Below are 23,774 nucleotides of genomic sequence, written 5' to 3'. Positions count from 1 at the left end.
AGCCTTCCAAAGGGAAGAAGTCCTGATTCATACTACACATGGATGAACCTTGAATGCATTATGCTAAATTAGATAAGCCAGACCTAAAAGGACAAATAATGTATGATTCCACATACATGAAGTATTTACAATAGGTAAATTCATAGAGCAGGAAAGTAGATTAGAGATTACCAGTGGCTGTTAGGAGGAATGGGAGTTACTGCTTAGTGGTTGAGAATTTTGGTTGTGGTGGTGAAAAAAATCTTGGAAATAGGTAGTGATGATGGCTGCACAGCATTGTGAATATAATTCATGCCACTGAATTGTATGCTTACGTGGTTAAAATGACAAAATGATATTTTGCCGCACTTTTAACTTAATAATGTTAATATACCAAAAACCATTGAATTTTATCCTTGAAAATCAGTGAGTTTTATGGTATATGGATTATATCCCAATAACGCTGTTGTTTAAAAAAAAAACAGATTGGGGTCTGAAAGACTTGCAAGTACAACAGTAATTTGTTCAGTATAAAAATCTTCCCTATCCACCCCTCCCCCACTTTTGCTAAGAGAAAGAAAGTAAAGGCAGGACCAAAAAGCAGAAAGAACTTGCGCAGTCCTGCAATGTCTCACTGCCCAGAACTGTTGAATCCAAAGGTAACACTGCAGCCCACCTGCCTCCTGGCTCCAGGCTCAACCTTAAGACAAATAACTTAAGCCCTAAGCAAACACAGAGGTAAGTTCATTCTTCAGTCTTTGACTCGTTTCCAGATCAACTCAGCACTTAGTGAAATGTGAATAATTGCATATTCACTTTGGGATACAGATGAAAGAGAGACCTCTCATGCTGTAGGAAAAACAGTGTTCTTCAATCCGCATACCGCTGTTCTACACGCAAAGTCTCGTATACCAAAAAACATGTGTATGTATATATTTTATACATGTCGCATATATAGTATATATAACATACACAAAAGCAAAAATAAAAGGGGCCACCCACAATTGTATTTTAGAAAACAGCAAGAAACAACCTGTAGATGATCTGGATAGTGGAACTAGCAGGCGGAGACTTTAAAATAACTATTGTGACTATTGTGCTCCAGGATTTAGAGGAGAAGAAAATGGTTGAATCTCGGCAGAGAATTGGCCATTATAAAAATAAATAGAAAGTCTTGGTCTGTATCTGAAGTTTAAATCTAGTATCTGAAATAAAAAATTATTAGACAGGCATAACAGCAGAGTGAGTACTACAGAAGAACAATGAACTTGAACACATGTCAGGTAGAAATTATCTAAAACGAAGCTGAGAATGGGGGCCCTGGCTGGCTCAGTTGGTAGAGTGTACAGCTCTTGATCTCAGGGTTTTGAGTTTAAGCCCCACGTTGGGCGTGGAGCCTACTTAAAATTAATATATATATAAGTAAACAAAATTTCTTGAGTGAAACTTGGAGAGACTGAGAAAACCACTGGGCAGAATGTTAGTGACCTGTGTAACACAATATCAGGCAGTCTGTTTTACTGGTAACCGAAGTCCTTGAAGGAGAGGAGACAGAATGGAGTAGACAAAAAATATTTGAAGAAAAACGGCCAGGCTTTTCCAAATGTATTGAAAAACAAGGATCCAGAAATCCAAGAAACTCTGTGAACTCTGAACAGAATAAATAGCAGAAGACCACACCTAGACATATCATAGATAAGCTTCTGAAAACTAAATACAAAGAGAAAAATTTTTAAGCAGCTAAAAAGACTCAGGCCATAGGGGAAAACAGCGTATTTGTGTGGTTATGAGGAGATGTTAAATATATGACAATCAGAGCAAAAAGGCAGAGAGTATCTTTACTCCCTCGCGTAGACCAGTGGTTCTCAAATGGTATCAATTCCACTCCCCACCCCCATGGGAATTTCACAATTGCCATGTCCGGAGACCTGTTTGGTCCTCATGAGTAAGGGATGCTGTTAGCATCTAGGGCCAGGGATGCTGCTAAACATTCCATAACCCTCCAAAACAAGGAGTTATCCAACCCAAATGTCAATGCCACTGTTATGAAACCATTATGAGGTAAAGATTTCTTAGAACCCAGGGGCGCCTGGGTGGCTCAGTCGGTTAAGTGTCTGTCTTCGGCTCAGGTCGTGATCCCTGGGTCCTGGGATCGAGCTCCGCATCGGGCTCCCTGCTCGGCGGGAAGCCTGCTTCTCCCTCTCCCACTCCCCCACCCCCCACTTGTGATCTCTCTCTGTTGAATAAATTAAGTCTTTAAAAAATATATATATATATTTCTTAGAACCCAGAAAGCACTTAACCATAAAAGAAGAAAATTTTAAAAGTAGAGTCCATCAGAATTAGAAAGTAATGCTAATCAAAATGTTATGAAATGAACGGCAGGGCATAGACTGGGGGAAAATATTTATAATACATGTATCAAATGAAGGGCTTCTGTCCAGAATACGTAAAGAATACATAAAGAACTTGGGACACCTGGGTGGCTCAGATGGTTAAGGGTCTGCTTTCGGCTCAGGTCATGATCTCTGGGTCCTGGGATCAAGCCCCGAGTCGCGCTCCCTGCTCAGTGGGAAGTCTACTTGTCCTCTCTCTCTGCCCCTGCTCATACTCTCTCTCACTCTCTCTCTCCGCCCCTGCTCATGCTCTCTCTCACTCTCTCTCTCTCTCAAATAAATAAAATCTTTAAAAAAATAAAATGTTAAAAAAAAAAGCATATATAAAGAACTTTAAAAACTGAAAGCAAAGTACTTGGAGACAGATACTTTACAAAGTATATGAATGGCCAATAAGCATGTGAAAACTTGCCCGCCATTATTAGTCATCAGAGAAATGCAAATTGGAACCACAATAAGACACTACTCCAAAGCTACTAGAATTACTAAAATTTAAGAGCTAACAAAACCAAATGTGGAGATTAGAGCAAATAGATCTCTTAATGTGTTGCTGGTGGGATTATAAAATGGTAATTTGGAAAACCATTTGGCAATTTAAGTCAAATATACACTAATTGTGTGGTTTAGCAGTTCAGGCCTAGGTATTTACCCAAAAGAGCTGAAAACCTAGGTCCGCAGAAAGACTTAATGCTTATAGCAGCTTTGTTTATGACAGCCAAAACCTGGAAATAGTCTAGATGTCTAGCAGGAGAATAGTCAACACCAGCATACTCCTGTGATGGAATACTACTCAGCAGTATAAAGGGAAGAATGACCAATGCATGCAGCAATATGGATGAATCTCAAAAGCATATGTTGATTTTAGCCAGGTCAGTTAGGCCAGAAAATGAAATAAAAGGCATCTAGATTGGAAGGGAAAAAGTAAAACTCTGTGTCTGCAGATAACATGATCAGGTATATAGAAAATCCTAAGGAATCCACTAAAATACTGCTAGAACTAATAAATGGGTTCACAGTTGCAGGATGCAAGATTAAAATTTCAAAAGCCTATTCTGTTTTTATACATTTGCAAAGAACTATCTGAAAGTGAAAGTAAGAAAATTCCATTTTCAATAACATCAAAACGGGTACGATACTTAGGAATAAATTTAGCAAAATAAGTGTAAAACATACTCTGAATACTATAAAACATTGTTTAAAGAAATTAAAGATGATCTAAATAAATGGAAGGATATCCAGTGTTCATGGATTGAAAGATCACATTTGATGGAGAGAGTCCTTATTAAAATAGTTTAATTTCAGAGAGTTTTAAGTACTATGAAGAGAATAAAGCAGTAATCAGGAAGAAGGATTTAGGTTACATAGTCAGGAAATGCCATTCTGAGGAAGTCTCATCAGTGTCTCCCTTTCCTTTTTATATTTGTTTCTTTGAATTAGGATCAAATCCAGTCCACACGTTGAGACCGCTTGATAGGTCTCCTGAGTGTCTCTCTCTATAGATAACCCTTCCGTGTCTCTCTTCCTCTTGTTGTTTCTCACAATTCAGTTGTTCTGTAGAATTTCCTATGGTTTGATTGCTGACTGCATTCCTGTGTTACAGCTCCTAGGTTAACTTGGTCCCCTGTCCTTTGTTAACTTCCTGTGAAGTGGGGGTTGGGTCTGGAGGCTTGAGGAGATTCAGATTTGATTTTTTTTTTTTTTTTTTTTGGCAACATTATGAGCTTGGATCTTGAACACTACCTCCCTATTTAATGATATTAAGGGGTTATTGTTAATTTTTTAGGCATGATAATGGTAAGGTTATGGTTTATGTTTTAGAGATTATACTAGAAAAATCAATGGTTCAAATGATAAGATGTCTAGGATTTGCTTCATGCTAATAAAAGATGAGGGGAAGTAGATGGGATATAGATAAAACTCAGCTGGCCATGAATTCATTGAAACTGGGTGATGGGCATGGGGTAGGAGCATTATATTCTTCTGTCTACTTTTTGTACACTTTTGAGATTTCCCATAATTTAAAATTTTAAAACTATTATAATGTATTGCAATTACAATGAACGGGACTCTCTCTAACCTATTTATGAGGGTGCAGTAGCTATCAATTCGCATTCACTTCTGTGATCCCCTTCTGTTCATTTAGATAGTCATTATTTTTCAAATCCTATTTTTACAATTTAGGTTAAACCATCTGAAATTGCCATTTTTGGGTAGGGTGAAAATATCCACATATTGGCAGTTGACTTTGTTCCAGTCTGATGCATGGAAGTCAGCTACAACGTCTGATATTTTCTACATGCTGCATGGATTCGTTGCCATGTCTTCCTTCCTTTCAAAGTCTGGCTACTGGTTATCAAAGCTTTTATGATTGGATTTGGATTCCAGGTTTTAAAAAGCTCTTACTCATCATTAAATGGTTATAGTAAACTTACTGTTGTTTTAAAGAAATTTAGGGGGAAAAAAGAGGGAGTTAGAGACAAGTATTAAGTGCCTTAGGTACAGTAAAAATTAGCGTGTTGTATTCAAGTACAAAAGACCAGGCTAACTGGACCATGTTGGGGGGAGAGGGGAGGAGAGATGATAAAAGATGATGTCAGAGGTTGGCCAGGGGCCAGATCGTGTAGGGTCTTGTAGAATTTTTAAATATGAGTTTAATGATCTGACTGCCATTCATAGATGTTATTCTAGCTGCTGTGTGAACATAGATTGTAGTGGAAGCAGGATGTCAGTTAAGTTGCGTAGTCCAGGCGAGAAGTCGAGGTTAGGTGGCTCAGACCAGGGTGGTGGCTGTGCTCCTAAGGGGATGCCCGGAGGGGTTTCAGAGGTGGCCCACTGGAGGTGTGACTTAAGTATGAAGTGTTTAGAAAAATGCCTGGCTCTAGCTAGAAAGTGCTCGGTCATTGGTCTGTTACTATCACTGTTAAAATACTAAACAGCAGCTGTTTTCTGAGCCTGTGCTTTTATTTCAGGCGCTATACTAAGGTGCATCACACTTCTCAGCACATTTAATTGACTCGCTGTTTTGAGGTGGGTAGTTCATTATTCCCATTTTACGGGGGATGGACTTCTGCACCTCTGTGTCCGTCTTTGAAAGACACTTCTATAAGGTTCCTGTGCACAGTGACCCATTTCTCTCTCGCTCTCCTTTTCTTTCTTTCTTTCTTTTTCTTTTTTTCTGAAGTAGGCTCCACACCCAGTGTGGAGCGCAGTGCAGGGCTTGAACTCATGACCCTAAGATCTAGACCTGATGAGCTGAGGTCAAGAGTCCGCAGACGCTTAACTGACTGAGCCACCCAGGCGCCCCCACAGTGACCCATTTCTAAAAGCCTATCTTATTCTACATCATCAGCCAAGAAGACATCACGCGTAACTAATATTAATGGTCCCTCAAGTCTACACGGTCTTCCTTAGAGAACCAGTTTCCAAACAGAAATAAAGTATGTGGTGCCTGAGACAGCTTTGAGTCAGCACGCGCCCTAAGTTAGTAGCATCCTCTGAGCATAAGATTTGCAGACTTGGACAAAATTCAGCTATGGTCATCATTTCAACAATGGAGCTAATTTAAGCTTATTTCTGCAGTATGGGAAAGTCATTATGAAATAAAAGTGCACAAATTGGGAGAAAAGACAGTGTAAATCGCTTTTCATCAGTTGCTGATGAGTTCAGCCAAATCCTGGAGGAATCAAAATAAGTCGTGTTCATAATCGCCTAGAAATGTTTTTAAACTTTCTCATTTGGGGGAACTCTTGAGGGGCTGGCTTTCCTGCCCCTGGCATTGTGTCAAGCAGAGACTGGAGGCAGCAGGGCAGATAAACATTCAAAGTTCCCTCCTCCCATAAATCATGTTTTCAGAGAACTGTGAACATGGAATAATAGCTTGAGAACTTCTGATTTGTAGGAAGTCCCTGTCCAGAGTCCAGCTTCTTTTGTGGGTGTTAGAGCATCCGTCCCAGAACTAATCAGAGTCCTCTTGCTTTTTCCCTTTGTCCCAGCGGTGAGCGCCTTCTTTCCGCGGATGTGGCCTGCCGTTTGACGATGACCTCTCATCCTATCTCGCTTCCTGCCCCTTTTGTTTTCCAGCAGCCCTCTTGCAGTGGGAACATGTTTGGGTCTGGAAACACTGGAAGAGGGGGAGGTTTCTTCAGTGGCCTTGGAGGGAAACCCAGCCAGGATGCAGCCAACAAAAACCCATTCAGCTCGGCCAGCGGGGGCTTTGGATCTGCAGCCACCCCAAGTAAGTTGAAACCGTTTTCCCAGTCCCTTGGCCCCATAATGCCATTGTCATCCCTGTGGTGCGAGCAGAGCTTTGGTGACAAGTGTAGAAAGGAAAGAGGGGGTCTAGAAGGCCTGTTTAATATATGGATCAAAGCAGTGTGATCTGTTTTGATTTTGATTTTTGGTTTTTTAATGAGATGTCCTATATAATCATGAAAAGACATCAGAGCTGCAGGGTGAATGTCTGTGCACTGAGCTCCTCCCCTCTTCTCTCCCAAGGCCCACATCGCTCTGTTTCTTAGGGTTGAAATGACTTGAAGTGAATGCAAGCGGACAGGCATAAATGAGAGCAGCAGAGCAAGCTGGGTGTGCTTGGAGAAGGAGCATCTGGATGTTCGTTGTGTAGTACTCTCTCTGAATTTGCTTTAAAATTCAGCTGCCACAGAGAAATGTTACCCAAAACTCAGAGCCTTCGTTATTTCTCATCTCTCACATTTCAAATGAAGCTGTATCGTTCTGCTGGCACTTTTTTTCCAGCTAATTTTTCAAATTCTTTGTTGATCTGTCTATTCGTGGTTAGAAATGAAAGAAATTTGGGTTGTTGTTGTTTTTTTTAATCTGAAAAAAATAAAAAATCCTGCTGCAGATGGAGGCTGAGATGGGAAGTTGGGGGCCTGTCATCTTCATCTCTGCTTCCCTCGTTTACCACGCCGCACACGGAGCATCTCTCGTCTGCTGTGCTAACACAAGATCCTCAAGAATCGGGAGCTAATGTTCTCAGACAGGACTGATACTCCCTTCACGGTTAAGGCTCATGCAGTTCTAAGCAGAGTTCTCTGTCCTGAGTCTCCAGAGTCACTGATCAATTGTTTTGATGTCACTGTCCACCTAAGTAACACAGAAGGAAAGATTAGAGTCAAGAGACACAGACCTCTTCACTTGTGAAATTATATGAGCAGAAATTTTTGTTCTTTAGCTTTCAGTCTTCCGGGAGAAATTTAGAATCCTAGAATGAGGGACGCCTGGGTAGCTCAGTCAGTTAAGCGTCTGCCTTCAGCTCAGGTCATGATCCCCCACGTCCCTGCTGAGCAGGGAGCCCGCCTCTCCCTCTCCTGCTCTCCCTGTTTGTGCACCCTCTGTCAAATAAATAAAACCTTAAAAAAAAAAAAAAAAAGAACTCTAGAATGAAGGGATCCTAGAAACCGAATCTAGTACTTTTCAAAACACTTTCTACAGATGAACTTCTCAGCAGAATCCTGATGCGTAAAACAGGTAAAAATAGGTCTGCTTGGAAGTAGGGGTCAAGAACCAGAGATGCTGGGTGGTTTCCCCATCTACCTGCGCCCAGCTCTCAGCGTGGAACCGCAGGGCTCCATAGCACATACTTGGACAACAGGATCCTTGTGTGGCATTCTCTCCATTTTCCAATGAGGAAACAGGCCCCGAATGGTGAGGTGATTTTAAGTGCCAGAAAGTGGCAGATCTAGGACTCTGCTAGTTCATATGTAGCCTACAGAACAGCATCTGGCGCAGAAGAAGCACTTGGTAACATGCTACTTAGAAATGTGGGTTTCTCCCGTAGGTAGGTTACCATCTGTGAGACTGTGGTACTAACCAGTTTTGTTGAAACTTAAGTATGTCATACCCTTGTAAAATCCCCTTTCCTCCTGGCTGATTCATCTCCTAGGCCCTGGCTCTTGCTGTCAACGAATTGCCTTCTCTCGGTGGGGGACTGACGATGGCTTGCCCTGGCTCGTGAGAGCCAGCTGTGCACCCTCTCCAATTCTGCATCCGGTGACCTCGTGTCGGGCAGCCTGAACTCTGCCATTAGGCGAGTGTGTACCCCATAGGAATTGGACAGCAGGGCAAGTCAGCGCTGCCCTCCTCCACCCCCAGTCCGTTGTTCACTGGCACAGCGTTTTTCTAATTCTTTAATTCTGGTTTAAAATTAAACCAGGTATTTTTATAGGATTATTCCAGATTCTTGATACCAGACACCTGCTGGTCTTCATTTTCCTAAACACTGGTTTTTATAAATCATCAGTTTACTTTTATGGTAAGAGAAGTTTCAGGTACAGAAAAGACTTAAAACATTCTTTTGTTTTGAAAACTGAAGGTCTGATTCGATAGTGAAAGGGACAGGAGCCTCTGTAGCCCAGAGGACCAGGTGCAGGAGAAGGGGAAGAACGGTGGAGGAGAAGGAGCTAGAGGTCATCTGGGGACAGGCATTGTCCTCACCAGAACTAAGGATGCTTTCTGCGAACCACCGGGGACAGCCTCTTTCTCTTTGGGTGAATCTGCAGTATTTGACACTTTGAGCACAACGTCTTTCCTGGGCTGTATAGACCGACTCTCCTGGTTTCTCTTCCTGCCTTTCAAACGGTTCCTTCTCTACTGCTTCTCTCTGGCCTTGCAGGCATGTCCCCATTGTCATCTGGGTTATCACAGTAGTCTCCAGACTCCCCTCCCTGCTTCCAGCCTCCTCCCCTGGCATGTGGACATTCACACCAAGCTGAGTGTTTTTAACTCTGCTTTGCTTTTGCCTCTCTCCCTACGCAAAACCCCCGGCAGCTTCCCACCGACGTGAAGCCAGCCTCTCTGCTTGGAAGTCTGGGCCCTCCGTGAGCTGCCCCACACACTTTTCTGTCCCCCCAGCATGCTCCCTCTGCGTTGGCCAGTTTGTCTGCTGGCCATCCTTCGTACACGCGCTGCTCCTCTCTCCCCGCTTCAGTGCCAGGGCTCCCCTGCTCCCTCCACTCCACCCGCCAAACCCACCCTTCCTTTAAGGGTGACTGTAAGTCTACGCCAGCGTCTGGAATCCGGCAGCCCTTGCGTTCCATTCCTTCATGTGACATCAGGTGGAAGGGAACGGATCTTTATGGGCCACCTCCTGTGCACCAGATGCTCCATTTAGGTGGGCTGGCCGCTTCTTACAACAGGACTTTTAGATGTGGCTGCCCCCATTTTACCAATAAGGAAATAGGCTCAGAGAAGGGACGTGGACTTACAGAGGTAGCAGCCGTAAAGTGGAGGAGCCAGGGTTTAATCCGAGTATGTTTCCAGAACTCTGATCCACCCCCTTGCCTCCTGAGATCTTCCTAGCCTTGCGACGGAGCACAGTTCCTCCCAGGTGTGTCTTGTCTGACAGCCCTCGGGCTCGTTCTCGGTGGCATCGAACATGCTCCCCTGCAGATAGAGGTCTGAGCACAGACTGAGCAGCCAGCAGTTTTCCCTTGTGACATGTGGGCTCCAGGCTGCCTGGTCCTGAAGCTGCCCTCTTCAGCCCTGAGAAGTCATTAGACCTCTGCCCTGATGGAGAAAGACCAGCCAGGAACACTGTTGCTGGGAGTTGGCATGTTCTTTATCCAGAAGCTCCCACCTCCTAAAGGTTTCTGCGCTCTCTGCCCCCAGGGACTACCTGAGATACACGGTTAACCCCTGGGGTCACTTAAAATTCAGCACCACCCTACACTGTTACCTGTAAGGACTTACTGCCTCCTCGAGTCTTGTCCTAAGGACACTGGTTAGACCCATCCTCAGCACATCCTTTCTGTTCAGAGACCTGAAAGACATACTTGCATGAGGATAAAGAAGCCATTTGAGGACAATCTTGTGGGCCCCCAAGGTTCCCTCTACAACTGTTCTTTAAGAAAATGTCTTGGAAAGCATCCTGGGCCAGAGCTTCTTGAGGAACCCCCTTCTCAGTGCGTGTTAAATTCTAATAGGTGACTTTAGACCCGTAGAATGACATGAGACCTAGTCCCTGTGATAGTGTTTATATCAAATTTATATCAGGTATAATTTAATTAAAGTACGGTTGGACCCTGATGTCAGGCAAGTGTTTTTTGCCAAATAAAAGACCCAGGAGGACCCATGTCGTGCCAGCAGGGGGAAGCCCAGAGCAGACGCTGGTTGTCCCTGGACTCGCCACCCCCGAGAGTAGAAGTGACCAGCCCACTCTGTGAAGACAGGCTTTCTTCCAGCTGCCCTACCCACAAACGAAGAGGCATCTCCTACGACGGCATAGTGTTCCAACAACCAAGATAACCCTCGTACTTGTCGTATTTTAAGAGCCAGGGACTGTATTATTTTGGAGCTACTGGGAGAGAACTGAGAAGCACGTTGTTGACCGTGGAAACAGAGAAGCAGACCTCGTTTAATGCCACTTTGCTTCAGAGCCGCTTGAATAAATCCTAAAACATTTCAACATGCAGAGCTCCTCTTGAGACTGCGAACGAAAACTGTTACAACTTGACTGGTTTAACTCTCAGGATCTTTGCAAAATGAAAAGGATTACGTTTTCTGCCACTGATCTGCTCTGTGTCTTATATTGAACACAAGTGGGATGTAGTAGGAGGAAGACTTAAACAGAGAGGGGAAGTTCTATTTCCTGAGGATCCGCCATCGGCCCAACTAGGCACTCTGCACATGTCAGCCTATCTGATCCTCACAGCAGCCGTGTGGGCCCCCCCCCCTTGCTATCCCCATTTTGTCGCAGAAGAAACTGGGACTTGGGAAGGTGAAGTCCTTGCCTCTAGCTACTAGGTGTCCTGAGCCAGGACTGACTGCAGAACACTCGTGCATTCCACTGTAACGCTCATGAGCATCTTCAGACAGAGGCGTCTCAAGGAGATGAAGGGGTAAAAAATGCCTGGAAACGTCTGTGTTCTCTGACTTCAGGCATTCCAGTCCCGGCATCATCCCGGTAAAATCATTTCACCTCTGTATCTCAGATTTCTCCCAAGAGGAGAGCTAGCCCCAGATCTCGCACTTGAATTGATTTGCTATTTGGAATTTTTGCCGCGTTGGTACTAACAAAGTCAGAAAGTTGCAGCCCTCTGTTCCTGAGGTACCGAGTGAAGGAATGGCTGAGGAACCCATTTTTCATCTCCAGCGTTGAATGAATGTACTGTCCCTGAAAGAAGAAAACGTGGACTCCAAGCTGGCACACTGACGGAAAGCTCAGGCTGTTCAAGAGGACATTTTGGGGGCACCTGGGTGGCTCAGTCGGCTGAGCAGCTGCCTTCAGCTCAGGTCATGATCCCAGGGTCCTGGGATCGAGTCCCACATCGGGCTCCTTCCTCAGTGGGGAGCCTGCTTCTCCCTCTCTCACTCTGCCTGTCACTCTGCCTACTTGTATTCTCTCTTTCTCTGTCAAATAAATAAATAAAATCTATAAAAAAAAAAAAAAAGACATTTTGTAGGCTCTCCCTACGAATCCCTCTACAAAAGGGAGATGGATAATCCTGTGGTACCGCGTATAGGGGTGATGAAAAGGAGCTTGTGAACCCCTCCCGCCATCAGTGTCTGGCGCACTCCTAGCCGGCCTCTCAAACTGCTAGCAGGAGTTTCACAGAGCAGGTGACCATGTGGTGGCCTAGGGCTCTGTGTATTGGTGCCTAGAAATTCAAGGTGGTCATGTCCCTGAGATAAGGCTGTTCACTTCCTGGATTGTAGACCAAGAGCATTGCAACTGGAAGTATTGACAGTCACATCTCCCACGGGGGTGGGGCTGGTAGCGGAGCGAGATGGGGGGCCTTGGGATTGGCGGGTTAGTGGAGGACCACCTCTTCAAGCAACTGGACTTCGAGAGTGACTTGCTCCCCTCCGTTCTCTCCATCACCTTCTCGGCGAGCACCTGATCGGCAGGGGGGAAGACCCGCCCGTGCAGATGCTTGCTCTTCTCACTTGGTGATGTGGCACACACTCTCCATTACCCACCGGGAGCATCCAGTCAGTGCCCAGCTTATGCCTGTGCCTTTGGGCCTAGACCCCGTTTCGGGACAGCTTCTCCCTGCCTTCTTTGGGTGCAAACTTACTTTAATAAAACGCATCCAAACACGGTGGGGAAGTGTGAGTTGTCCCTCCCCTCTCCCCCAAAAAAGGGTGAAAGAAAAATTCCTGCTAATGTGCTGTTTGTGTTCCCAAGTGCTTCTGTGTATATGGTTCTGGCTACTTATGTGTGTTACCGGTCAGATTTAAATTTCTTATAACCGACAAAACACTTCTTACCCGTCTTGGTTTTTAGGAGTTAGTTGCCTTTATTCCTTTCAGTCGTGGTGTGGCTTCAGTGTGTAGAGGGAGTGACCCACCTAGATAAGTATCTGAAAGGTCAAGGGCTTCACTGAACCGCTTAGGAAAAGGAAATCAGACTGGAAGTCTTGCTGCCTCTTAACGTTCTTCAGAACATCTCTGGCTCCCCTCAGATCAGAGTTAGGAGCATCATGGTTTTTCTTGTTTCACTGCCATTCCCTGAGCAGATCGGGCAACAGCAGACATGTCCAACCTGACTGTAAAAGCAGGAAGCTGGAAGCCATTAAGCTTGCTTCGGATTTGCTCTGACTTTATTTTCTCTAGCTCGACAAAACGTGAAGTTGGTTTTCGTGTGAGGAGATGAATGAAACCGAGCCCTCTTCAGAAGAAAACCGTCTCGCGGGAAGCTGGTGGATAGACGTGATACGTGCGGGAGCGCAGACACGTTTCTGCAAAGGAGCCTCTTCACTGGGCCCTGCTGCAGCTCCCCTGTATGGTGTGCCCATAGAACCTGGAGCCTGGGCTCCCAGAGATTAAGAACTTGTCATCAACATGCAGGCAAATCACAGGAGGTGTTCACCATAGCTCGGCTCCCTTGAATTCCAGACTTGTCACTTGCTTCTCCTCAAACACCTAGTTGCAGTTTCTTTTCTGTTCAAAGTAGATAAGGACATTTTTCTACCTCTGATCTCCCTCAACATGTTCCCCCTTTCTTTAGATACCTCTAATCTCTTCGGAAACAGTGGGGCCAAGACATTTGGTGGATTTGCCAGCTCATCGTTTGGAGAGCAGAAACCTGCTGGCACTTTCAGCTCTGGAGGAGGAAGTGTGGCATCCCAAGGCTTCGGGTTTTCTACTCCAAATAAAACAGGTACTCTGATACTTATTAGCTGTGGTTTATTTTTAGATGGATATTACATATGTGTAGATGCCTGGAAGGAGATGTCTCTAGGGCAGCTCTCAAGAGAGTAGCATTGGAGTATAGATGAAGTGACTTTTTCTCCCCAATTCATTTTTATATTTACTGAGCATCTACTGTGTTCCTAGCACTGTTCTAGGTCTCCAAGACATGTTAAAAGCAAGAACGTAAATACTCAGCAAGTGCAGAGCATCCAAAATAAGGGAACATACAAGACAGTGATAACTAAAATATAAACAAGAAAACACCAGAGTCAGAGAAGAGCTTGAGTCCCATTCGTGGTCATGGGCAAGACAGGTGGTCTGCTTAGTTTTTATGTCTTTTTGATCTGTCCTCTTTCTCAAGTCACTTTTTTTTTTTTTTAACTTTTGAGCATAACATACATAAATATATTACATATACGTGTTCCCATACAACATCCATTTACTGTAAGTACACAGCACAGTTACTTCTCATGAGGAGAACACGCCGGTGGGATCAAGAGTAAAGAGTACCACCAGCGCTACTTCTTATCCTAGCATTACTTGTAAAGTATACATTTGGGAACAGTGTGACTTCTCTGTGATCATATACGACGTTTATAATTTAAGAATTTAAGGAACAATACATGTTTCGATACACAAACATATTTCAGTTCTGTCAACTGCCTCTCTGTCCTCTTTCTGTCTCAGATCTACAGAGGGTCTGCATTCCTGCCCCTGTTGCATGGAAAATTGTGTGAAAAAACTTTTTTTCCCCCCAAAAAAGATCAATGGCAGAGTTTGAGAGGATGTTTGCAGAGAAAGGAGTTCTTTAAAGCAGACTCCCCAAGGGGGAGCAGTCAGGATGCTAGTCCCTCGGGTGTTTGGGAGCCTTTGAAATTATGTGAATTCCAGAGGAAAGACCCTACCGAGGACCAGATGCACCCTACCGAGGACCAGATGCTAGGTGGCTCTGACTTAGGACCGCCCCACATTCCATGCCTGGAATCCCACCTTCTAGAACCTAAATTGCTGTGGTTTCCATGCACTGTGTTCCATTACTCAGACCTGTGGCTCGGGTGGCTTAGTCTTTGGCTTCCAGTTTTTGATTCTTCCTAGAATTTAAAGTGCACTAGACATGAGCATTGCAGCTTTATTTTGCCCCCAGCCTTCCTCACAGTGAAGTATTTAAAAATGAAAAGGTTACAAGGCTCTGGGGCCTAGTTAACAAAGCAAACATTTGACTAAGAAATTTTAATTCATTAATCATCGAGGTTTAATTTATTTTTTTTTTTTAAGGAACTGGATAATGGTTTGTTAGTTTTGGTTTTTGGTTTTTGGTGTTTTTTTTTTTTTGATTCATGTGGGTTTTTTATATGTTGTTCTTTATCCTGGAATCAGGTCCCAATTGACTTTGAGAATCTTATGCTTTTATTTTTTTAGTCTTAGAGAAAATGTATCCTCCTACCTTTCAGAACACTTTTCCTGTTTGATTGTTTGCCCCATGAAATCCCTCAGAGTGAAGACCGAGAAAACTACAAGGGATGAATGAACCGGTAGCCACAAGGATGACAGTGAGGGTGGAGGCAGCCCGTGTCCTGTGCTTCCGGCACTTTGGCTCTCGCTGCAGGATTCATGGCAGTTCTCCTGCTGTAGAAGGAGGTGCCACAGAGTCCTGAGCATAAGGAAAGGGTGCTTTAAATAAAGGAGTCATCCTTCCTGCCCAGGCAGTGCAAATGCCTAAGACATCACGATTGGCATTTTGCTTGAATACCACTGGTAGATGGACCATTTTTGATGGGTTTTGGAAAGTTCCAGAAGTGTCCATCCTCCCTCAGTACAGTTGCTTTAGGAAATAGTGGTGCTGGAGATTACTTGTGTGGGGACAGAGGTGGGCCCAGACCACTGTGCCCAGCCCATCGGGCTCACCCCAGTTGTGGTGGAGGGAGGCAGGTGGACCCACGCAGTTAGGGAGTAGGTGCTCTTTTGAGTCACTCAGCCCAGCGCTACCACGATCAGCTGGCTGAACTTGGGCAGATCCATTCTCGGAGCTCGTTCCCTCACCTGCAAGGTCGGCTCCCCGGGTGGACGGCGGGGGTTAAGGCAGAGTATTGTGCAGCAGCTGGTGCCGTGCCTGGCACGCAGGGGGCCCTCAGTAAGTCAGGTACTTTATTATCATTGATAGCGAATTTCTCTCTCTTCTGGAGAAGAAAATCATGAAGATGTAGCATCTAATAAAATCAAATCCTTCCTAGCGTCAGAAGTGGGTTGCCGGTCTCCAAAAAATAATACCAGAGTGACCATTTTCCTCCTGTTTCACTTAGCTATGACCTGGGTTTGTTGTTCGGGGACATATTGTATGTGTGTGTGTATGTTGTGTATGTCAGTGTAGTGTGTATGTGGTGTGTGTGTGTGTATGTGGGGTGTGTATGTGAGGGTAGATGTGTATGCGTTGTGTGGGTGTGGTGTGTGTCCATGTGGGGGCGAGGGGTGGCACACGTGTGTGTGTGCATGTTTAATCTCCTCTCCCCTGTCCAGTTTACTTTCTTTCTGTATCACTGTGACTTCTCATTTTTCACTCACCCTCCATCAAGAAGTCGGAGTAATATTGTGCACAAGGCACCAGGTCCAGCTGCGTGTGTCTAGGAAGAAAGTGTAACTAGATCTGTGATCGGTTGTAAATAATTCAGCTGCAAGGGTTTTTTAGCACTTTTTTTTTTCCAGTCTCTTATATTTGTAACCCGACAGTCTCCATTATCATGGCTTGGAATTTCACTCAAGGTTTGAAAATCTAGAATGTTAACCCAAACATGAGCCTTAGCAAAAATTATCTTCACTAGCAATGATAAGCCCGTGACTGAATCACAAGATAACAAATAACGGAAGAATTCAGCTAACAGCTTTTCCTACCCAGAGTCTGATCTTTCCTGATTCAGGTAGCAGAAGTTTGTGGTGTGATTATGCTTATGTAAGAAGGCCTGATTCGTGCCTCTGACAGCAGGACTCACTTTCCGCAAGGGGCAAGCATAGCGTCCCTGGCGCCTCTTTCCTTGTGCCGAAGCCACTGTCGTTCCCTTTAGCACGTGGCTCCTTAAGCCAGTACTCATTTTAAGAAATACTCCTTTCTAGAGCACATTTCTTATACCAGTTTAGTCCATTCTGTTCAATGGACACTCACTGAGGGTCCCAGCTCATAGCCTAAAATGATGTACACAGGATCTTGGGGTTTGAGAACCCCCTCAGGAGCACGAGGGACAGAGAAGGATGGCCAGCCTTCCCGCCCAGTGGGCATCTCTGCCAATCTGAGGAGGCCGCCTCGGCGCACCTGACCGTCAGCACGATGGCCCGTGCGTGTGCCTGCCCCCCGCCCCCCGCCCCTGTTCACGTGAGCAGCAGGGGACGTCAGGGGCTCTGGTGGCTCTCCTCAGGCCTGATGGATTGTTTTTATCACATTTATCCAGCAGCCTTCCTCCAGAGAGCAAATTTGGTGTGCTTTTTTATTGAGGAGTAGCTCCTGACTGCAGAGAGAAAGCATTTTGTAAGAAATTCTGTGCAGAGAGACTGTGGAGAGAGACGTGAGAGCCGTAAGGCTTTAAATAAATAAAAAGCCCCTGGCGGAGCACCAGTGCCGTGCGCCGCTCCATCTCTTCTGTAACCCAGTTCATAGGTTCTCCCTGCGAGGACACTTTGAGCCTCTGGCTTTATAATGTGTGTTTTCACACAGCTGGAAGCCTAGCCTGTGTCGTGATAGTAGCAACATCGTCATCTTTGACACCTGGCCGGGATCGGCGTTTCCGAGAACGCTTTTTCAGGGAGGAGCCTCAGAAGAGCGCAGTGGGGCTGGGAAGGGGTCAGAAAGGCGCCAGGCTGGTTCTTGGTTCTTGGTGACAATCTGATGCCACGAGACTGGGAGCAGACACTTCCAGCTTGTGCGTGGGAGGGCTCGAGGGTCTCACATACAAACACGGGGTCTGCTGGGTTCTTAGGGCTTCAGGGAGCTCCCCTGGTGGACACGACCCTTCTGCTAGAAGTGGAGGGGGTGGTTTGGTATTTAGAACGGCTTTCGCCCCCAGCCACAGTTTTTTGAATTTGAATTTCTAACCTGTTTTCCCCGTTTTCCTTCCTCTTTTGATTTGGTTTCTCACCGCTCATTGTCTTCTCTTCCTGTCTCCTTTCTTTTTCCCTGTTTGTTTGTTTGCCTCTGTTTTGCTCAGGTGGCTTCGGTGCTGCTCCAGTGTTTGGCAGCCCTCCTACTTTTGGGGGATCCCCTGGGTTTGGAGGGGTGCCAGCATTCGGTTCAGCCCCAGCCTTTACAAGCCCTCTGGGCTCGACGGGAGGCAAAGTGTTCGGAGAGGGTACTGCGGCTGCCAGCGCGGGAGGATTCGGGTAAGCCCCCCGGGGAGGGACCTGGGGACGGCCGAAAGCAAGGGGCCCGGTCCTCCTGGCTTGGAAAGACCGTTCTTGCGTTTTCCCTACTCGTGACTGAGCTGAGCCCCCCCTCCCTCAAAACCCACGAACAAGTCAGTCCACGATGCCTCTTCCTCCCTGGGGAAGGCCCACTTCTTCCAGGCCAGACTCTGTCGAGCGTGCGGGTGGACACCGGCTGTGTTGCCATCGCCCGCAAGCATAGATACTGGTTGGCAGGCCCCTGTTCTCCTGGTGGAACTAAAGGACGATTCAAGGGAAGTCCTGTCCTGGCTACTTTAGAGCCGGGCCTGCCCCTTGTGTGGTGACTTCGGTCAGGGGATTCAAGATGAATAGTTTCCGCCACATTCTTTCCTCTTGGGACTGTTGTGTCGTCGACCCATTGTCCTTGAGCGAACCACTCCTTGTGTCCCTCGTTCCACTCGTGACCCCCAGAGTGGGTATTCGGTTCACAGCCACTGGGCACTGACTGGGCCCCCTGCACATTTCAGAGTCTCCGTGACTGCTCAGCTTTCAAAGCTGCCCTGACCGCCTCGTGCACATCCTCCCTTGAAAACGCCATATTAGGGATTGGCTTTTAAGGGCCCCAGAAATTCAGTCTGGTTGCCAAAACCTCAAGGAGAAAATAAATAGCCTTCACCACACCACAAAGTCCTGATAAAATGTCTGTGGTGATGACTACAAAGTGCCTCATTCAGAGAACATATTAGCATCTGAAGTCACCGTCTGGTGGACCTGGCCCTGGGTGCAGGACATGGGGTGCGTAAAAGCTCAAAACGCGGGGAGGGGGTGGGAACTTTGTTTGGGGGAATGATCAGGGTACTTAGGGTGAGTCTTGGCGAGGTGATAGCATCTTTATCTTGAAAGTAAACTAAAGTATGTTTTTACTCATACCCTTTCCCTCCCCATGAAAGATGCTGGTGCGGAAATGCTGGCAAATTTCCAGAAAGTGAGCGAGTTGATAGATTGCTTCCTGGATTTCATGTAGAGACTAATGGTTCTTTTAAGTTTCCCCCAGGAAACCCCAAGAATTAAAGTTAAGGAAAGCTTTTGAAGGAGAGTTGGGACCAACTTTAACTAGCATTCTTGGCAGGTTCCAATGGACACTGATGTCTCCAGTGACCAGCCAGCACAGAGTCCTGCAGAGTTGGAGGGTTTGGGTTGACTGGGAATCTTGAAGTTTATTTATTTATTTGAAACCTGCTATTTTCTTTACCAGTAGAAAAGTGTCATATTCTGCCTTGGTGGGGGGGTTCACCCACATAAATCAAATGTACAAATAGAGCAAAAGTTAGTAGTGTAATATCAGAAGCCCATCGCCTTTCCCCAGGTCCCTGATCTGCCCCTGACAGATGTCTGAGGAGCTCCCACTGTTCTTGGGAGACTCAGAGCAGGGGTAGGAATAGAGCAGGACCAGTCAGGACCGCTCCAAGAGTCTGCTTCCAGAAGACCCCTCATCTTGTTGTGAAAAGTCAGTAGATCAAGATCCAGAGAGGAGCTGAAGACCAGTAACTGGGGGAAGAAGGTTGTCGATAAAAGAGAAATGCCAAAATGATGGAACGAAATCCGAGAATTACTGGAGATAGAGCAAAAAGTGTAGTGCTGCTCGATTTCCAGATGTCCTGGAATTTCCAGACAGTGGAGAAAAGCTAACACCCTGGGCTGGTTGGTTTTCGTATCGAGTTCCTGTCCTCTTCCTTCCCAAAGCTGAGATTTGCTCTGGGCTCTAGCCTGCTCTTCCTGAGAGGCCACTGCTTTGAACCAAGCATGTCCCCTCGATTCGTGTGTGGCGGGCAGGCCAAGGCCTCCGGGCAGCAGGTGCCTGTGTGGCCGTGCCAGCCACCAGCTGCTTTCTCCCTGGAACCTAGGTTTGGGAGCAGCAGCAACACCACATCCTTCGGCACCCTCGCAAGTCAGAATGCTCCGACCTTCGGATCACTGTCCCAACAGACCTCTGGTTTTGGGACCCAGAGCGGGGGATTCTCTGGCTTTGGATCGAGCGGAGGAGGTAGGTGGCCAGACATGTTTCCCTCACCGTAGTCCCTCCTGCCTTCTCCTCAGTAAACGCCTTCCGCCGCCTCTGCACCCAAAGAAATGAGTGATTTTTACCTGGCAATTCAGTTTAGTATTTTGAAGGCTGAAAGTGGGTGAAAGACAAAATGTTCTTCTTAGGCTTTAATTAGATGTGTAACGTTGCGCCATTTCTTACCAAAGAAAGACACGACTGCCTTGATTTTTCTCTCAAGACAAGAACCCAAAATAAAAATTGTCTTACTAGACCTTGGTTTAAAAATCCAAGGCGGCAAATGCCAACAATAAGATGTGGAGACTTGATGAAATGTCTTTGATTTGTTGCACCCTCGCTTCTTCCGATAGTGGAATACGTATGCTCTGCTTTTTATCCCTACAACACATTTATGAGGCGCAGAAGCCAGGCATCGTTGTTGTTTTATAAATGAAGACAAAAACCCCACGGGGCCCATTTGCCCAAAGGGCCAGAGACTGAGCCACAGAGCCGGGCCTAGAACCCAAGTGTCTTGCTTCTCCCAAGAAGCAGCAAGTGGATGAAAAGAGAAAAATAAGATTTCGTAATGAAGGGGGTCCATGTGGCCCCGGGGCAGCTGAGTGGGAGGTGCCATGCCAGGGACCCACTGCCCAGAGTGGGCGCCGGGGAGGGAAGAACCCTGAAATGCCAACAAGTCCCCTCACCTTCCCTGTCCCACCCAGCGGGGCTCTCCACGGGGAGTGAAGGGAGGGACACGGTGGGGCCTGGGACACCCCTCCGCCTCTCGAGTGTGTGCACGCTCACTTCACTCCACCCTTCCCATCTTTTTCAGGATTCAGCTTTGGATCATCCAACTCGTAAGTATCCACCTCCAGTTTCCAGCCATTAAATAAGGAGGGAGGAGTGTGTGGTATGTGAAAACATTACACTACTAACTTTTGCTCTATTTGTACATTTGATCCGTTTTTCCTGTTTTATAAGCTTGTCCTGGAAGCATGGGGTTTAGCGGCAGGTTTTGGGTTTCGTGCACCTGCTGATCTCAGCGGAGTATAGCAGGAGGTGCCCAGCCTGGCCTCCTCGAGGGCCACGCGTCAGAGAGAGGAGTGTGCCTTCTGATGAACAAAGGCTGGAGGGCAGGACCCTAGAGATGCTGTTCCTTAGTTCCCTATTAGCGTCTCAGAAGCTTCGTGCTGCCCGCAGACCTCCAGGCCCATCACCAAGCTTACATTTTGATCCTCACTCTGTGCTGCTGTATGGAATTGCATGACATTAAAAATTCAGAGTCCCGAATTCGGCCCACAGGCAGTTGCATGAGCCCCAAAGCCCTTCCTCAGAGCTGGCGCTGATCTGCCTCTCTCCTGGCGCTTCCTTGCAGGTCTGTCCAGGGCTTTGGTGGCTGGAGAAGCTGAGTGGGTGTCGGTGTTCTTTCAGTTCCTGTGACCAACTACATTCTCAGCTCCTCTTCGCTGAGCCACACTGGAGCAGTCCTTTCCCGTGAACATTCGCACTGAAACACACACCCAGAAAGAAACAGCAGAAACCAAAACTCTATAGAGATGCTTGATCGCTTGTTTGTTTTATTTTCGATTTCGTGTTGGTTGTCGTGCCCCCCCCACCCCCACCGTCGGTCCACCACTATTAAACTCTGGTCTGTTTCCATGCTGAATGTTTGTGGGTTATGTCAGGTCACAGCCTGGGAGAGAGGTTTCCTCATCGCTGTGGCTCTGAGAAACCTTCCTGGCCTTCCGTCAGCCAGCAGTGTTCAAGGATGCTGCTTGATCAGAACATGTTCAAGGATGTTCTGGTGCTTCAAGGATGGCACCAGAAGTTGGCAGCGTAGGAGACGGATGCACGCAGAGGGTGGGCAGGAGCTTCTCCCATGACCCGCTCTCCTCGGGCCTAGGCCCTTGCCCAGGGAGGAGGTGGAGTGCTGGCCAGCCACCTTTTTGAGGCCGTAACTTGGTATCTCCTTTTCGTGTCCTTGCTGCTGTTGGGTATCAGGACCCTCAAGGCACCAGCCTTGTGATTGGGTGGAGGGCCAGGAACTCCCTCACGCGGGCATCAGCTGAGTTTCAGAAGAGCTCGTGGCACCTTAAATGGAGGTACAGGTGGCCGTGAGACGAGCATGGAAAAGAGGCCAGTGGGCGCTGATGACAGGGATGCTGCCCTTGGACCAGCCCCGTCAGCTCTGCTTGGTTTGGCTCTGGGGGCTGTGTGTCCCACGGCTGATTTCTTCGACTCTGGAGAGGCGTGATGGAGAAGAGCGTCTTTATCTCCAGTGACCGTGACGTTGGTCACCACGCCTGGCCCGTTGCCTGTGAACCGCAGTGCAGATAACCCTGGGGCAGGCCTGGAGCCGAGCCGACACCACAGTCACGTGCTTGCCGGCATGGCGGAAGGACCCCAACTTCAGTCTTATCAAAGCACGTGAAGTGCAGTAGCTTTCAGGTCTGGGCATGTTCCACTTTTTGGGCCTGTGGTGTCCTAGGCAGTTGCCGACAAACAAGGACTGCCTCACATTCCCGTCGGGCAGGGATGCGACCGTGCATTGGCTCGGGTCGTGGCAGGGGAGGGCCAGGAAGGGTTGTTTAGAGTTTTACATATTGGAAAGTTCTATTTTAAAATGTTTTAATAAAAGTTTTCCATGTGACTGTATCTGTCCCGTGACAGCCAGTGTGGTCTCGCTGGTTCCGTGGGGGCGGGGCCCCTGTGCCACAACCCGCGCTGCCATCCCCCTCTGCGACACTGGCTTGGAGGTTCTGTGTGAAGTACAGGCCCTCGAGCCCCAGTCCTGCAGTCTGTGACTTGGTAGGCCTGAAACTGGACGCCCCCAGGGCATTGGGCTCCCTGGTTCTTAGGCCCCTCAGAAGAGGAGTGTCATCGTGTGGCACTGTTGGGCTTCAGGAACCCCAAACCAGAATTAGGTCCCCATGCGGCCGGAGAAAAGAGTAGGGGTCTGTCTGTGCCTCCTGTCAGTCAGGGCATCTGCCTCTCAGAGAGCTTCGACTTGAGCTGCTTAATACGTACCCGTTTGGGTCCTTGTGGAACTAAAGAGCCTGTCTGCCCCTGCTCTCACACGAGGCCCCCTGAACTGTGGAGCAGGGGACAGTCCCCACGACATCCACACAGCCAGACGTGGGACTTGTTCCGCCTGCCCGCGCTCCGTAGTTCACACGGGCCATCTAGAGACCGCAGGCACTCAGATCCCTGGGAGAAGCTCCCAGTGGAGGGCCCTGCTTTGAGGGAGGCGAGGCGATGAGAGCGGACTCTGCCTCAGCGTGTCATCCGGCCGACTGGCACCCACACCGAGCCAGTCTCCTGCCTTCCTGTTTCCCCCCTGAGGCTCTTTTTTATAAATAGAAGCTGGTTCGGCCTAAACCCTTGACCTCGAATTCTGTGTTAATCCTCCACAGAGGTGGCATGTGACATCTCTCCATAAGGCCGTATCAGCTGTGCCCGACCCGATAACGCCCCCGCCGCTCACTGTCAGCAGAGGAATGCCCTGCTGGTGCCCCGGCCCCTCTGCCTTCCTTTCCTGGGGTCGATTACACTGGTAGGTGGCCAGGGTCATCTCCGGAGCTTGGCTGTGTGCATCCACTGAAACCCGAGCTCCCAGGGGCGTGAGCCCTTCCTGAAGAGGGACCGGAGTGCGGCCCGGGTCCCCCTGAGGGGAAGGGACCACAGGGGCTGCTCGGGCCCACGAGGAGGCCTACCCACTCCTGCAGCACAGTGAGCTGCGGCGGGCAGGTGGGCAGCCTCGCTGGCCCAATTTCTATTTCTGCTGGTGTGGCACAGGAAAGGCAGGAAGGAAAAGGGGAAGACCGTTTAATGAGCGAGGTTGT

At 47.4% G+C, this 23,774-nt stretch overlaps 1 protein-coding gene across 3 annotated transcripts in view; it reads left to right on the top strand.

The window, feature by feature from the left end:
• The window catches only part of NUP214 (nucleoporin 214), a 102,344-nt gene extending 79,757 nt beyond the window's left edge, over positions 1 to 22,587 (top strand). For 2 of the 3 annotated variants that reach the window (XM_035015599.1, XM_035015597.1), the window contains exons 31-36: positions 6,456 to 6,609; positions 13,342 to 13,494; positions 17,717 to 17,888; positions 19,796 to 19,935; positions 20,765 to 20,789; positions 21,308 to 22,587. In XM_035015599.1, coding sequence (XP_034871490.1) covers positions 6,456 to 6,609; positions 13,342 to 13,494; positions 17,717 to 17,888; positions 19,796 to 19,935; positions 20,765 to 20,789; positions 21,308 to 21,341 — 678 coding nt within the window. In that variant the 3' untranslated portion in view covers positions 21,342 to 22,587. Of the gene's footprint in view, positions 1 to 6,455; positions 6,610 to 6,869; positions 7,658 to 13,341; positions 13,495 to 17,716; positions 17,889 to 19,795; positions 19,936 to 20,764; positions 20,790 to 21,307 lie in introns of those variants that run through there. The other variant, XM_035015600.1, reaches the window with a different exon arrangement.
• The last annotated feature ends 1,187 nt before the right edge of the window (positions 22,588 to 23,774 follow it).

The sequence above is a fragment of the Mirounga leonina genome, unplaced genomic scaffold, assembly GCF_011800145.1.
Source record: "Mirounga leonina isolate KUSES-001 unplaced genomic scaffold, KU_Mleo_1.0 Mir_170, whole genome shotgun sequence".
Lineage (NCBI taxonomy): Eukaryota > Metazoa > Chordata > Mammalia > Carnivora > Phocidae > Mirounga > Mirounga leonina.
Note: the sequence above shows the minus strand (reverse complement) of the source record. Positions and strands in the feature narration are given on the sequence as shown.